The following is a 16,602-nucleotide window of genomic DNA, read 5'->3' on the forward strand; positions in this document are numbered from 1 at the left end:
CTTGCTGTTAAGTAAATCCATCCATCCATTATCCAACCCGCTATATCCAAACTACAGGGTCACGGAGGTCTGCTGGAGCCAATCCCAGCCAACACAGGGTGCAAGGCAGGAAACAAACCCCGGGCAGGGTGCCAGCCCACCGCAGTGTTAAGTAAATGTGTCAGTTAAATGTATTCAGCTACACAAGACATTTCCAAAGCTGTTGATTTTCCTTCTTCTGTGATGAACATTTCTCACACATTTACACTTTTTATTTTCTAATATTTTATTGAAACATATATTGTAAGACCTACACATGGCTCCGCATTTGGTCATGTTAGCTGGTCTTCTTTTGACTTGCTTTCCATTTAATTGTTTGGCTAGTAGTTAAAGTAAAACAAGAAACACCTGAGGCTTCTGCATCCATTGCAGGCAGAGTATGCCTATTCCGTTAGCTCCATTAATTGATTGCTAATTAAGAAAGTGGCTGAAACTTGCAGTCAACTGTCGCCCTCAATGAATCTGATGGCCTGATCAGGGATAATCTCATCAAATTAATGGAATGATAACTTTTAAGCAATTTAAACAGATTTTTATTTGTCAAGCTGTGCATTCAGAAAAGCAACTTGTTAGCAAAAATGTAATATTTCAGCACAATAACCACCTCAAAAAAAATTAGGACATATTTGGAGTGCAAGTCTGCAGATGAAACAATAACATTACAAGACTGACCAAATCAGAGCCACAACCTAACATAACTGAAGCTGTGCAGGATTGCTTGGAAAGGAAAAAGAACAGAAAGCAGTCAAATACACAGGGACAGTTTTGCTAAATCCCTGAAATGAATTTACCAAATATATAGCGGTCAGTGGCGGCTGGTGAAAATGTTTTGAGGTGGGGCTGTGGTACAGCAAACAATTTCTCAAACAATTCTTCACAAATCAAAGCAATATGATTTATTGCAATGCAGACAAAGTTAAAGAACATTATTAAATCATGTCTGATCAATTATTTCAGTATATATATATATATATATATATACACACACACACGACAAATGTGAGGACAACCATGTACAGGAAAATAACTGTGGTGGGAAAAAAAAACTGCATCTTTTTTTACTTATTTGTACAGGAACACACTGTCTAGCACACTGTCTAGCGAGGCAACAAAATCCACTAAACCCTTAAAAATGCCAGGGTTGTCTGACGAGTCAGTCTCATCGTGCCACGCAAGGCCAACTCAAAAGCCCCACAAAATTTAACACAATCAATTATCTTGGATAAAATATACCGATTTTTATCTACCTCCTCGTTGTGTTTTCTTATCGCAATCCTGTGACCGTCGTCTAACTGAGTAGCGATGTTTACTCTTCCCAAAATGGCTAGTTTGACGGAATTATCCATGTGTGTCCTGGTGTTCTCATGTTTTCTTACTTTCTCGGACAGGTGCTTCATATCTCTCACTCCCGTAACTGTCCAAGCAGGATCTGTCCCAGTTGCTTTAAACAACAAGCACGGGAAACAAAATAAGGCATTAGCAGAAACGCATCCACATAGCCAGGCCTTTTTGGTGTACCAACTGGAAGAGTAGCTTCGCGTGTACTTCTTCCCTTTTTCGCTTATCTGCTGTCTGATTAAGAGGTTAGGCTGATCTGGACCCAGCTCCTTTACCTTCAGTTTTTCTGCCAAAGTTCTCTTCTCAAACGGATATTGGAGTAGAGATTGAACAGAGTTGGGTTCGTGTCCGAATTAACAACACCTGAGTCCACCATTGTCACGTAATGTTAATTGAAAATTGCGCCACTACAGACCATCCTTGATTTTAGCTGCTTGGGGCGACAGAAAAATCGCCCATTTCAGTTAAGATTTGAGGACGCTGATTGGCTAAATTTTATGTCACATCTTGAATATATTTATATCTTGAATCAGCATTTGACTAAATTCTACAAAGACCTGCCTCCTTTGGGCGATATCTCGATCGCCCCTCAGCTGAAATTGAGACGTGCTGACAGGCAGAGAAGTTATATGGTGATGGTGAAAACATTTATTTTTTACAGAAGATTTTCTAATATATCACATCATATAATTATACATTTAAATAATTTATATAATTATTATTTTGTGTGTGTGGTTCAGGGAGGGCGGCGCCCTAGCGCCCTCTATTGGCCAGCCGCCACTGATAGCGGTGCACCAAAGCGGATTGTTTTGTTTTTGCATTCAAAGGGAATCCATGTAAATACTGACTTTTTTAAAATACTCATACTCCCATAATACAATATATAAGAAAACAATTGTAATGTATGATGATCTTGAAAGGCACTTTAGGTAAAGGCATCTGCCAAGCAAACCATAATTGGGAAAAGGCTAACTGAGAGGGACTTTGTGCAGCCATTTTATTTGAGAAAAAGAACACGAGGTGAACAGAAAGTGTTTTGATGTCAGCAAGATGCTCCACATGGGCATTGTGAACAGAACCCTCCATTGTGATGTCCCCTGTAAGGAATTATTGTACTGTTTGTCCATCTAAGCATTCAGTCAAACTAGTACAATACAGAATTAGGGATTTTGATCCGGTTATTATGTATTTGTTCACCCTGTAATCATTCCTCCTTCATGTGGGTTGTTATTAAATGCCTTATTTGTATATTTGTTAGACTCACTCAAGTCAGGGTGACTACACAGCGGTGCCCACATTACTTATATGGTCATGTAATTCTTATTCATAGAACGGTTGCTTGCTGTCATGTGGATACATATGAGGTATCTGATGGATTCTCAGTTCAAACAGCCAAAAGACAATCTTTTTTCCCTTCATCTCCAACTCTTGCAGATTTTAACTCTTCTTACTATTTATCTGTATGTGTATAAACATTTTAGAAGTAATTTGCCCAGTAAATAACTCAAACTAATCCAGCAAATGGCTTTCAGTGGTACCAGAAATCCAAATATTAACCTATTAGAATATTAGGATCACTGAATAATTCATGCTGGTCAATTCAGGGCAATTGCAGTGTACTTGAGATAGTACTACCCTAGCAACAGATGAAGACCAGACTACACAGTGCAGTACTAAGAGGAAACAATCCTCCAATCTAAATGCTGTCTCAGTGAACAGCAGTACAAGATCAATACAAAGTTTAAGTAATCCGCAGCGAGTCTTGTTTTAGCTTTATATTTCTCCTTGGTTTGCTCAACTGGCCATCTGATTGCCTGTTATCAGAGGTGTGCCAGCAATTACCATTTTCTTCTCCCCCAGGGTATAGGTAAAAATCATATACCCCTGTGTAAACATAATATAAATAATTGCAATTAATATTAATTTAAAAAATTATTCACTTTGAGCATATGAAAAGACCTTGAAATCCCTATTTGGAAAGTAATGATGACTGGAGGAAGACATTAGTATGAAGCATACTTGTCTCTGTAGCTCATGCGCATGTCTACCATCAGGTGACCTGTCCTGGGTCCCAGGTTGCAAAGGGGCCTTGGCATATGTGAGAAAAAAGAAATGCCAGCATTAATTTTCCACACAAAAAATGTATGTGGGTACTCATAATTATATTGTGCATTAGTCCACCCAACCATTGAAATGTACAAGTAACATTATGCTCAAACCTACAAGGGGGAAATCCCCCAGCTTGGTTCATGTCATTTTCATATACTGTGGAATGTAAAAATATGCATTTCACACCCTGGTGCCTGTGGGGGTCTTAATCTGGTCTTGCTGCAACTCACTTCCTAATTAAGTTGATAATACATAAGAGCTGTATGTGTGTTGTCATTAATGAATGTAATCATTATTATGTAATTATGTAATCAGCTTTTCCTAAAAAAACAAATTCATCCACCAGAGCATATAAAATGCCTAGTCAGGGACTGGACAATATTAATAAAGAATGCCACATCACAGCACAAGTTCACAGTAGATCACAAGCTGTATATGATACATATTGTGAGAGATCTCATATCAGATCTGCAGAACAGCCGCAAAGATACATCTGTGGCTCCCAGCAGGGATACAGCATAGAAAAAAAACTGGCAGCATCTTTCAATGCACCCTTTTCCAAACTGGCAGCCAAACATCTTGTTATTAGGGACACAGACTCTACATTTTTTACTGCTTAAATGTAAGTTCTTATATTACATGATATAAATATTTTCATTCATCACCTGTGATTCAGTATCACGCTATACTTCAGTCCAAATATAAATATAAAATAAATATACATATAAAATATGGTTTCTATATTTCTTAATGGCATATTTTTGCTTTTTCAGGTTCACAACAGTCTTTCTGATGCGTGCATAATTAATTTTGTAGCATTACAAAACCATACTAAGTCTGTTAAACCTGCTTACAAGGTAGCCTTCAACTCCAAGAAGCACACTGAAATTGAACTTAGTCTTAGTCTTAGTTCACTGCTCTGCAACAGAATTAAACTTGAAATTTTGTCTTGTTACTAAGACCCGATCAACACAGTATCATTCCAAGCGGATAGCACATGGCAAATGACCTACCCAGTCGGATTTATTGTGTTTGGGGACCCAACATTTTATTTCCTAGGAAATGGGATAACATTATATTATTTAACCTTGATTTATGGAAGCAACTGTTGAATACAAATAAACATGTAAAAATCCTGTGGTTTTCTGTTTAGTGGGGAAACCAAACAGATTTGAGATTCTGGTTACCTCCTTATTGCATATCGATCCTACCATAGTTTGTTTTATACTTCAATAATGGAACATTGTGAAGTTGGCAATAGGTTGCTGGGAGCTAAATGATTTGGACAACAAACACATATATGCAGCCCAATTACATCATTCTGAAAAAAAACTTGTGAAACCACAGAATATGGAACATGACAGTACCTGAAGCTTTAAATATATTCAAAGCTTGGAAATAAGTGCAGAAATTGAGAAATGGAAGGAGAATATCACCAGGTTAGGCTGAGAATGAAGAAAGGAGCATTGATGAGCCAGATGAATGACCTTTTAGTGGCAGACGTCACAGGATTTTCCTCAGTAGTCTCTTAAGCTCAGGTGCTATATTTGTGAGGAAGTCTATGAGCAAGCAGGACAGGAAGGGGAAGTAAATGTGGAAAAAACAAGCCAGAGCTCAAGGGTAAGACAAGGCCAAAGGAAGTCCTGCAGGTGGTCGAATAATGCAGTGGCACCGGATATTCAGCTCCACTGCAGTGAAGTCTCTCCTGTGTGAACACAAATCCAACTGGAGGATATTTTAAAAGTCCTCCTCTGGGGAAGACTGAAGGAAAGAAATAAGAAGAGCAACCTCCCTGCAGAGCAGTGCCCACCTGGCACCTTGCTTAATGACTGTGCTGTTGCAAATTAATTTTCAAAATGTTTGAAATTGATGTGCGACGCATTAGTTAGTGGTATTGCTTTCAAGTTCCAGGAGACTGGGTCAGGATCCTGGCCTTGTTACTTGTCTGTGTGTAAATTTTACAATCCCCTTTGTCTTTGAGTAATTTGATTTTTCTCCTACATCCCAAAGTAATTCCAAACAGCTTAAGTGACAAGTTTAAATTGGTTTGAAAGTGGTTATGATGTTTGATAAACTGGCACTCCGGTTAGAAAATGTATGGATGGAGAGTGAGCGGGAGAGGGGAATTTTCAGTCATATGCCAGCTTAGTTATTGGCAAGTGGTAAAAGTGATAATTTTACATTCATAGTTATTGTTTATTGGTCGACATGTCCAAGAAGCTAAGTCAGTATCCTAGTTCAGTTACTGTTTGTGTGGTGTTTGCATGTTTCTATGTCATGTAGAGTTTTTTTCAGTTACTGTAATTTTGTTCTCACATCCTTTGAATCTGTGGATTAGATTGATTAGCAACTATAAACTGGCACTACATGGGTTAATGTGAATGCCCTTAGATGGCCAAGCAGTCCAACCAGTGCTACCAGAATGTGGTCCATCTCTCTGCTTCCCAGAAATGGATTTGAAATTAAATAGGTAGATGATCTCTATGCTGGCCCAATATGAATGATTGTGTGTGTTTGCATACACAGTGAAGTGGTGCTCCATCCAGTGATGGTGCCTGTCTTGCATGCTTAGTAGCCAGGATAAAGTCTAGCTTTTTACAAACCTGAATTTATTAGAATCCGAAAATGAATGGATGGATAGATTACCTTGTTTTTCCAAACAGCAGTAGTTCAGTGATCATTAAAGCTGAAGAGATGCTCAGTGAGCTTATATTTATTAATTTTAAAAAATGCATCTTCCTATTTCAACTGAAATGCAGTCATACAGTAAATGGTTAAAACAAAACGACTGTGTTTGTTTGGTGGATTGGAGATTCAGAAAACACAACATCCACACAGTCAAAATGAGACATACTGGTGGTAGTGTGACCAGTTATTTTTACTTTAATTATTTAGCTAGCAGCAAAATAATGCAGTGGCTTGTTGGTAGAGTGGTATATAATCCGTGGCTTGTTTCAGACATTCACAGGCTGTTAGGAAATGTTTCTGCACCTCTGACCTTTGTATTATGTGATCCAGTAAATGGGAGGATAATTAAAAATATCAGCAACATATATGAAAGTAATGAAAAGAGCAGTAAAGCAGCCCAAAGTCTCTTGCATCCTAACTACCCAGCACTAGTGACCATAAAAGCAGAAAGATAAAAAAAGAAAAGTTGTGTTGAACAGCAGCCTTATAGTATCACAAATCAACTGAACGACAAGATGAATTGTGGACTCCAGCAGCAGAAAGCTCCAAGAGGACCGTAGTAAAAGATGACACTCTAATTCTGGAAAGGTCTACTTAATGATTTAAATGTCATTAGGAACATTCACAACAAAAGCTCTTTAATTGGAGCAATGAAGGAATTGCTGTTCAAAAGAGACCTGGCCAGTGTGGGCATGAAGTATGGAGTCAACAATTAAAGTGTTTAAAATACACATAAAGTCATATCTGAGTGTGACCAACAATAAATATGTCCTTGCCTCTAAATATTCAGTAGGAATTAGTAATAAATTCACTACTATGTTGCAGGAGGAACAGAACTATTCCCCAGTAGTACAGTATTAGGTTGAAGGCTGGAAATGGAGGGGTACCTGTTCTAGCAGCATTGAGTGCAAGATGGAAACAAGCACTGGATACACAATGCTCACGCATACCACCCTAAGGACAAATGTGCAGCTGCCAGCTGACTTACACACCATGTCACATTATGCAACTTTTCTAGCGATTTTCAGTCACAGCCTTGTGTAATCGTAGAGAGTTGGAACCAGATGGTGAAGCGCTCCTGTGAAGGCCAGTCCCGTAATATGACATACCCAGTGATTCACTCTGTCTACTCTGTGACTTGCCCTGACAAAATCAGACAGGTCTGTGTCCATGAGAGCTGACAACCAATGAATGCTCATCTGGAAGTACAATGCATATAATGTAGTGATGAGGAATAAAGGTATTTTGGAGCTCACAAACAGAAGAGAGGCTTGTTTGTCTGATGTCTTGTGTTTAATGCACCACAAGAGAATTGAAAAAAGTAAAAAACGGCTGTGACTGTGGTCGAACTCACTGTAGCCTTTAACCTGTAATACAGCACCGGCTCCATCAGGCAACATGTAATTGGCTGTCACAAAAAGGGGTGATGATGACTTTGCTGGAAGGTCAGTATGCAGTCACTAAATTTGACATGCTCAGTGATTTTCAGTTGTGTGAATTGATGTGGTCTGGTGACAAGATCAGCAACCCCATGACCAGAAGTTGCATAATGTGACATGTTTTGCTTTCGCACATACTCAAAGAGAAACACACCATACACAGAGAAAAGTGTGCACTCCACAAAGACAGTGACCAAATACAAGATTTGGATCCAGGGTGCTGAACCCATCAGACAGCATCACTAATCCTTTTATTTTAACCTAAAAGATAAAATGTCTGTTATCATTTTTATTTGCTTAGCTCCATTAAGATTTATCCCTTGTAACAGATAGTCCAGGCACAGACAGACATGACACCACAGTGTCCACCACACACATGGTTATTTACACTATTTACAACAATATTTACAAATTACTCAGTCCTTAGTCCTTTGGCCTCCTCCACTCCTCTCTCACAAGCTCTGTCCACTTCCACCCGACTCCGCGGCCACTTTTATCTTGCCCCGGATGTGCTCCAGGTGTATGATGATGACCTTCCGGCAGCACTCCCCAGTGTTGCGGAAGTGCTGCCCTTGCATCCGGAAGCACTCCGGTCATACACCATCCCTGGTCCGTCAGCACTTCCTGGTGTACTGGAAGCGCTGTTCTCCATGTCCAGGGAAGAATAGTGCTGCTCTCCCGGTCCATCCTTCCCCCAGGCATCTCGGTGGGGCAGGGTTCTTCGCCAACTATCACACCCTTAATATCATTGCTTTTTGGATAGAAAAAAAATCCCTTATACAGGTATTAATGCAGTATGTTTAGAGTACAATACACACACACAAAAAAAAAAAAATCAAAATGGATGTGGTCAATAGCAATGTTGGAACTCATGGTCATCAGTCAAGTGACGGCATCCATTAGTTTAAAGCAGGAGTTCTGATAGCTGCAGTGAAATGATGGCTTTTATTTCAGTTCAACAACTTAATCAGAAGTCAATAATGGAACATGTCAAATTTTTTGGCTTGTTAGTTTTTCCTTCCTCCACCATATGTCACTCTTATATTATAGATTTTTGTTTATTAAGAATAATATGCAAATGATTTGTAGCCCAGAGCAGATTAATAATTATCAGTCCTTCATATTTTTCTTCTATTTCTTTACAAATATTTTATTAAAACTTCATGACAAACACATAGCATGGGGCCAGTCCATCTTGGAGCACATTCATGCACACGCTTGTTCAGTTCTGAGCCAATGTTTAACCTAACCTTAACATCTTTAAAACTCCACACAGATACCAGGGAAAACATCCAAACTTCACAAAAAAAGCCTCAGTTCCATTTTCTTAAAATGAGAAGCACGCTTCTGAAAATGACTGCCCAAATTTTGAAAATGTGGATGAACTGACCAAAAGAAAATATATTTGGAGAATGTGATCATGTAGCAGTAAAACACATTACCACTTGTTAAAGTCAATAGGGATAGAGTCAGTGTTGATTCAACATTCTATTGAAATTGTGGGTAGAAAAACTATGGATGCCAATTCTTGCTACCAAAGTCACAGGTGATAAAAGGACAAAGGAAAACTGCTCTGGTCTGAATGAAAAATGTGTGATAAATAAAACAATTTCAAGTGCCATATGGGGGTGTAGGCTTAGATGTATTTGAGGGTTATCCATTATGTAAATATGAAGAAGAAATTTTAAATCAAGCAACTTTAAAATAACCCATCTATCTATCTATCTATCTATCTATCTATCTATCTATCTATCTATCTATCTATCTGATTCCCAAAGTAGTCTGATGTCAATTTGGGTTGTTTTCTTCAAGTTCCTTCACAGGGTAGTATTAATATGCTGAGTGCACAAATACAGCTATTTGTGCTTCAGCTTCAAATTTAACTTGAGCAAGAGGAGTTTCTGCAGGTTAGACATCTTATATTGTACTGCATTGCTTCATTACAGGTAGTGGCTGTTGCTTTCACTGTTTATTCAGCTTGTGTGTTTTTGATTTTATGAAGACATTATGTGCCTTTCAAGTGAAAGGCTCTGAGATACAGAATGTTTCAAGTTGTAAGTCTCACATGCTTATGTCTAAAATGTGCCATTATTAAGGCTATGTGCACAGATTCTGAAATAAAGGCTGCTATCTTCTCTGTGTTGTTTTACAAGCCACCTTTTAAGTGATCTTCCCAATCAATTCCCACCCATATGTTCCTTTGTAGCAATAGAGAGATTTTGAATTCTTTTTCCTGATTTACAGTGCATCCAGAAAGTATTCACAGTGCATCACTTTTTCCACATTTTGTTATGTTGCAGCCTCATTCCAAAATGGATTCAATTCATTTTTTCCTCAGAATTCTACACACAACACCCCATAATGACAACGTGAAAAAAGTTTACTTGAAGTTTTTGCAAATTTATTAAAAATAAAAAAAATTGAGAAAGCACATGTACATAAGTATTCACAGCCTTTGCCATGAAGCTCAAAATTGAACTCAGGTGCATCCTGTTTACCCTGATCATCCTTAAAATGTTTCTGCAGCTTAATTGGAGTCCACCTGTGGTAAATTCAGTTGACTGGACATGATTTGGAAAGGCACACACCTGTCTATATAAGGTCCCACAGTTGACAGTTCATGTCAGAGCACAAACCAAGCATGAAGTCAAAGGAATTGTCTGTAGACCTCCGAGACAGGATTGTCTCGAGGCACAAATCTGGGGAAGGTTACAGAAAAATTTCTGCTGCATTGAAGGTCCCAATGAGCACAGTGGCCTCCATCATCCGTAAGTGGAAGAAGTTCAAAACCACCAGGACTCTTCCTAGAGCTGGCCAGCCATCTAAACTGAGCGATCGGGGGAGAAGGGCCTTAGTCAGGGAGGTGACCAAGAACCCGATGATTACTCTGTCAGAGCTCCAGAGGTCCTCTGTGGAGAGAGGAGAACCTTCCAGAAGGACAACCATCTCTGCAGCAATCCACCAATCAGGCCTGTATGGTAGAGTGGCCAGACGGAAGCCACTCCTTTGTAAAAGGCACATGGCAGCCCGTCTGGAGTTTGCCAAAAGGCACCTGAAGGACTCTCAGACCATGAGAAACAAAATTCTCTGGTCTGATGAGACAAAGATTGAACTCTTTGGTGTGAATGCCAGGCGTCACATTTGGAGGAAACCAGGCACCGCTCATCACCAGGCCAATACCATCCCTACAGTGAAGCATGGTGGTGGCAGTATCATGCTGTGGGGATGTTTTTCAGCGGTAGGAACTGGGAGACTAGTCAGGATAAAGGGAAAGATGACTGCAGCAATGTACAGAGACATCCTGGATGAAAATCTGCTCCAGAGCGCTCTTGACCTCAGACTGGGGCGACAGTTCATCTTTCAGCAGGACAATGACCCTAAGCACGCAGCCAAGATATCAAAGGAGTGGCTTCAGGACAACTCTGTGAATGTCCTTGAGTGGCCCAGCCAGAGCCTAGACTTGAATCCAATTGAACATCTCTGGAGAGATCTTAAAATGGCTGTGCACCGACGCTTCCCATCCAACCTGATGGAGCTTTAGAGGTGCTGCAAAGGGGAATGGGCAAAACTGGCCAAGGATAGGTGTGCCAAGCTTGTGGCATCATATTCAAAAAGACTTGAGGCTGTAATTCCTGCCAAAGGTGCATCGACAAAGTATTAAGCAAAGGCTGTGAACACTTATGTACATGTGATTTCTCAGTTTTTTTTTTATTTTTAATAAATTTGCAAAAACCTTAAGTAAACTTTTTCACGTTGTCATTATGGTGTGTTGTGTGTAGAATTCTGAGGAAAAAAATGAATTGAATCCATTTTGGAATGAGGCTGTAATATAACAAAATGTGGAAAAAGTGATGCGCTGTGAATACTTTCCGGATGCACTGTATGCTTGTGTCTTTTCAATAGCTTTACAGGTTTAAAGTCTTATTGTGTTGATATGCCTCACTGTCCAATTAGAGTTCACTTGGCACAAGCCTCAGCAAAGTGGAACTTGTTATTTTTGTATTCTTGGTTCATCAGTAAGGAGGATGGCAACCACTCAATCAGAATGTGTTTGAATAAAGGCTTAGATAATTAAAAAAGAAACACAGTGATTAAAATTCTAGTGATCATTGCCAACATCTGTGTGCCAGGCAAGGCCCTACAGTAGCACAAATTATAGTGAGCATTACTTTCAATATACTGTGCCAATTATAAAGTAAAAGCTGTTTAGGAGAAACCGGACTTTAGAAAGCTCTTCTCATACGCTATGCTTATTGTCAGTCTGTCCTATATTTTATAGTGTCTCTCTACCTCTCATAGTCAAACCAAAATAATGTAGGCGTAGAGAATACAACCAGCAGCATAATGCTGATAAAGCAGGGAACAGTTATGGTGTGTTGAAGCCCCTGGGTCTCATCTCTTTCTTTCTGTCTATCTCTCTCTTTCTTCCCTATGGCAGCTGTCTGGAGAACACAGTGTGCTATGACAGTGATGACGCCAACCCACGTAGTGTGTCTAGTTTATCCAACCGGTCATCCCCCCTCTCCTGGCGCTATGGCCAATCCAGCCCTCGACTTCAGGCCGGAGATGCTCCTTCTTCAGCGGGAGGATACCATGGCCAAGGAGCACAGTATGCAGCCCATACAATGCCCATGCGCAGCTCAAGCCGACTGAGTCACATATCGCGCATCGAACTGATTGAAAGCTTGGATTCTGATGACACTGACCTAAAGTCTGGATACATGAGTGACAGTGACCTCCTGGGTAAAAGTTTGCCTGATGACGAAGATGATGATCTTACTAATGGGTAAGCAAATGAGCTTTATTCTTGTATTATTTGCCACAAACAAACACCATCACATTCAGAGTGGCAATATAATGCTAACTTGTAAGGTCATGTAGTGTAGTGCTGGCAACATGTCAGATAGTTTGTCTCATCTATCCTGATCTCTTTGTTCATTTTAATTGTGACATTGCTTCTCTGGGTCTTCTGCATGGGCATCTGGGGTCTGAAGCAATTCTGCAATATTCTTTGGATTTATCTCTTGTCTTCAGAATCAACCTAAAAATAATAGTAGTAGAAGGCCCATTGTGCAGATTCAGCCAAGATTGGCTTGGGAATCACAAGCAGGTCAACAACAGGACATTCTGGATGAAATATTGGAATGGGCAAAAGTGGCAAAGGACATCCAACTTGAGGACAATGTGACAGGCCAACAATAAAGGTGTTTACGTTCCTCTTTACTGTAGTTTTAATGCTGGCAATCTGAGGGATATCATCAAGGTGCCAGCCAGTGTGACTAAATAAGGAACTCAAAAGCAAGATGGAACAGTAGGCTCAGGAGGGTTATTATATCTGGTCACTGGGGGAGTAGCATATGTTTTTGTGGATTATCTTTGATTTTTTATATTATATTCAGTTCAGTTTTTTGTATAGCTCTCTTTACTGGCTGCAGACCTAGAGCTTTTACAGAAGCTTATAGCTATTATGTAATAACACCAAAAGTGAAAGTATACATGATGTATATATGTGAACACAAAAACTAGAATTAACACAATGTAAAAGGGAACAATTTTGGTTTGATTTATATTAACATATTATGAAAATGTAAGTGCATTAACATCATACTAGATTTGGCCAGTTGAAAACAGAGAAGAGGGAAACAAATACTCCAGTCCACTGCATTAGTGGAAAAAATAAACTTTGGGGGTCTCTGGTCAACCATAACAGACAAAGTAAGACCAGTTCAATATTCTTGTGACTTAGGCTTGCTTTTCATCATCCTAGTCCTGGAATGTTAAATGCATGTTGAACAGTCTAATAATAATTGCTGAAGCCAGGTGTATAATATATATGTCAGGAGACAACCATGACTGAATTTTGCTTAAAGCTGTGTATGAACATCTAGAGGACTCAGTGAAGTGTCACATTTCTAAACTAACTAGCACTAAAAGTAGGGATTGTGATTTTCAGTGCTCTCGAAAAAGTACACACAAAAAGTCTCCTAAAAATCTTATTAGACATATAAATGTGTTTCACGTGTGCAGAGAGCAAATTACACATATTATAAATAAACATAGCAAGGGAAAAACTTTTCTGTAACACCAGATTATAAATTATTACTCAACGGCATCTATCGACGAATGGTAAATGTGAACGATACATTGTAGTAGGTGCTATGTGCTCTCTGTTGTTCAACGTTACAATGATAGTTACTAGCTGATGTAAGTGTGAAAGAATAGCCAGTTATATTCATAAAAATATGAACTGCAAAATATGGATTTGAAGTAAATGATGTGCCACACTCCATCAAAAGGACTGCACATCTAAATATAACTAAAGAAATTAAACATTACTGTCAAATTGGAAATTAAAAAATGCCATGTTGTTATGTCATATTGTGACACAACAGTTAATTGGCTGAAAGATATCATAGCAGACAGAGGCTCTTCTCAAATATGTGGAGCCCAGTGGCTGTGGTGAGTATTTGTGTGTGTGTGTGTGTGTGTGTGTCTGTCTGTCTGTCTCCACTGTTGCAGCACTCATTACAATGTGCAAATTAATTATTAAGCAGATTTTTTCTTTTCTCTCAGCATTAAGTCTTTTGTTCAGTATCTTTTGCTCTCTCCATGAAACCATGGCATCAGTTTAGAATGCACAGACTGGAGAAATTAAGAAAGGGGGTTCTAGGAAGAAGCCCTGTAAGCGTACCCTTTACAATTCAATATTTTGCAGCAATTTACTATTCACTTATTAACGGGCTGTCCCCAGATGTATATTTTCATTTGAGAATCACATCTGGCCCTACAAGACTAATAATAAGAATGAGTTGCATACTTGGATCCCAAGGGTCCTGGTATCTCTGTATCATCCTGCCTAGCAGCTTAGCAATGTAGCAGTAACACCACATTTCACAGAAAGTTACTAAGAAGAGAAAAAGAATAGAGGAAGGTTAGTAACAATTTATAATGATTTTGCCATATTTTTGTGCAAATAAGTAGCAAATAGAAGTGCAACCTGAATAGTTAATCACCAGCTCTTATCAGTAGTCTACCAGAGTAAAGTAATGTATCTTTAATTTACATTTAAAAGCTGAGGACTACAGGACATTCCAGAGTTTTTGATCCTGCAGCTAAATGCATTTTTTTATCAATGCATAGACGCCTTAATAGCCCAGCAATATTTGTGTATTGTTCAGTTCAAATAGGTAAATAGGGCCTAGGGTAATTAAAGGTATGTATGTAAGAAGAACAATTTTTAAATCAGCCCTTAGCTTAAATGGAAGTCAGTGTAAAGACTTAAGGATATGAATTACTTAATACTTGTTAGTTCTAGTAATGACTCCTACAGCAGCAATACGCCTCTTTCCAAAGTCAGATAATAATAAGTAAAGTGTTACAAAATCTCTGTTTTTAGTTGGGTTAAGGTGTAGGTTGTGTGGAGTTTTGCCACAGATCACTTACATAATTACTAATCTACTTATATATATTGCAAAATTGACTGACTGACTCACTCACTCACTCCCTCACTCATTCATCAACAAAAACACAATTTCCTGTTTTTTTTAAAAACTAATATTTAGCATAATGGTGCTAGGTATTTGCTAAGAAAGGACATTTCAATATATGTATATCAATATTTACAGGTAACCCTCCCATAGAAAAACTACCTCAAAAATCTCAAAAATGATTTGATGGATTTGATTGAAATTTGGTGATTTTACAGAAAAAAGAAAATTAGTAGGCACAAGCTTTTTTATTTGGTGATAACTTATTTATTTATTGATATTTATTAATATTATGGTAACTTACGTGTTTTGTACTACAGGACACGTGAGTAGCATCACCAACCAATAAACTGGACTGGCAACTGAAGACAGGTCGGTATCCTAGACAGGAAAAAATAGACTTGATCACCCTTTGAAATGAAAAGAGAAACTTCAGTGAAGCTCAATGTTTAAGAAGCACTGTTTTCTTCTGTTAACTAGTGGCACTATTAGATATGCACCAGCTGTCTTCTTGGTTATCTGTTCCACTCCATCTACCTCCTGGTGGAAAGTGTTGAGCGCAGGGAAGCACTCTTATATGAAAGACTAGCAAAATACCCATTTTGAAAATAACGTAACCTGATTGTCAATGTAATTGTTTTGCTGTTGAGAAGTAGTGTGTTAAAGAAGCAATGAAAAGAAAAGGAAACATTTTGAAAATAACGTAACCTGATTGTCAATGTAATTGTTTTGTCACTGTTGTGAGTGATGAGTGTTGTTGTCATATATATATATATATATATATATATTTACACACACACATAAACATATATATATATATACATATCTATACATATACACATATATACACACACATATATACACACAAATACATACATACACACACATATATACACACAAATATATACATACACACACACATATATAAACATATATATACATATACATACATATCTACATATATACACACACAGCTATTTAGTATCAGTGCAATACGCTGTTTGTTAAAACGTTGACTCCGCTCTTACGTGCAATAACAAATCAAATCATTCAGTTGTCTTTGCTCATATGTCATTTTAGAGCTGGACGCCTGGCATCTTTTTGGCCACAAGTTTGTTTCTGTTTGGTGTGAGGTTCTGTGTTGTGGAGATTCTCAGGATGGATTGCAGGTGCTCATCAGTGAGGCGACTCCTGTGTGCTGTTTTGTTAGTCTTTATCACTGAGAAGAGCTTCTCACACAGATATGTGCTACCAAACATGCACAAGGTTCGAGCCGCATGTAGTTCTTCAAACAACAACAACGGACTTTTTGTTCTTCAAAGTCACCAAAGCGCCGTGCAAACTCAGACAGAAAGCCACCAAATAACTCTAACTCAGCAATAACTTGCAGCATCATAAGGTAGACTTGATTACGCGGTAAGTGTTCGGCAAGGCAGCTGAAGCGCTGCATTATGGGATCTGTAGTTTATTGTGTTACCAGCGCTTCATATACCGGGCTTTAA

At 38.6% G+C, this 16,602-nt stretch overlaps 1 protein-coding gene across 9 annotated transcripts in view; it reads left to right on the top strand.

Annotated features, from left to right (window-relative positions):
• Positions 1–16,602, top strand: part of LOC120525970 (neuron navigator 1-like) — a 365,228-nt gene that overhangs the window by 190,897 nt on the left and 157,729 nt on the right. For all 9 annotated transcript variants that reach the window (XM_039748733.1, XM_039748732.1, XM_039748735.1 and 6 more), the window contains one exon: positions 12,052–12,399. In XM_039748733.1, the coding sequence (XP_039604667.1) occupies positions 12,052–12,399 (348 nt within the window). The remainder of the gene's footprint in view (positions 1–12,051; positions 12,400–16,602) is intronic.

Source organism: Polypterus senegalus, chromosome 3, assembly GCF_016835505.1.
Source record: "Polypterus senegalus isolate Bchr_013 chromosome 3, ASM1683550v1, whole genome shotgun sequence".
NCBI lineage: Eukaryota > Metazoa > Chordata > Cladistia > Polypteriformes > Polypteridae > Polypterus > Polypterus senegalus.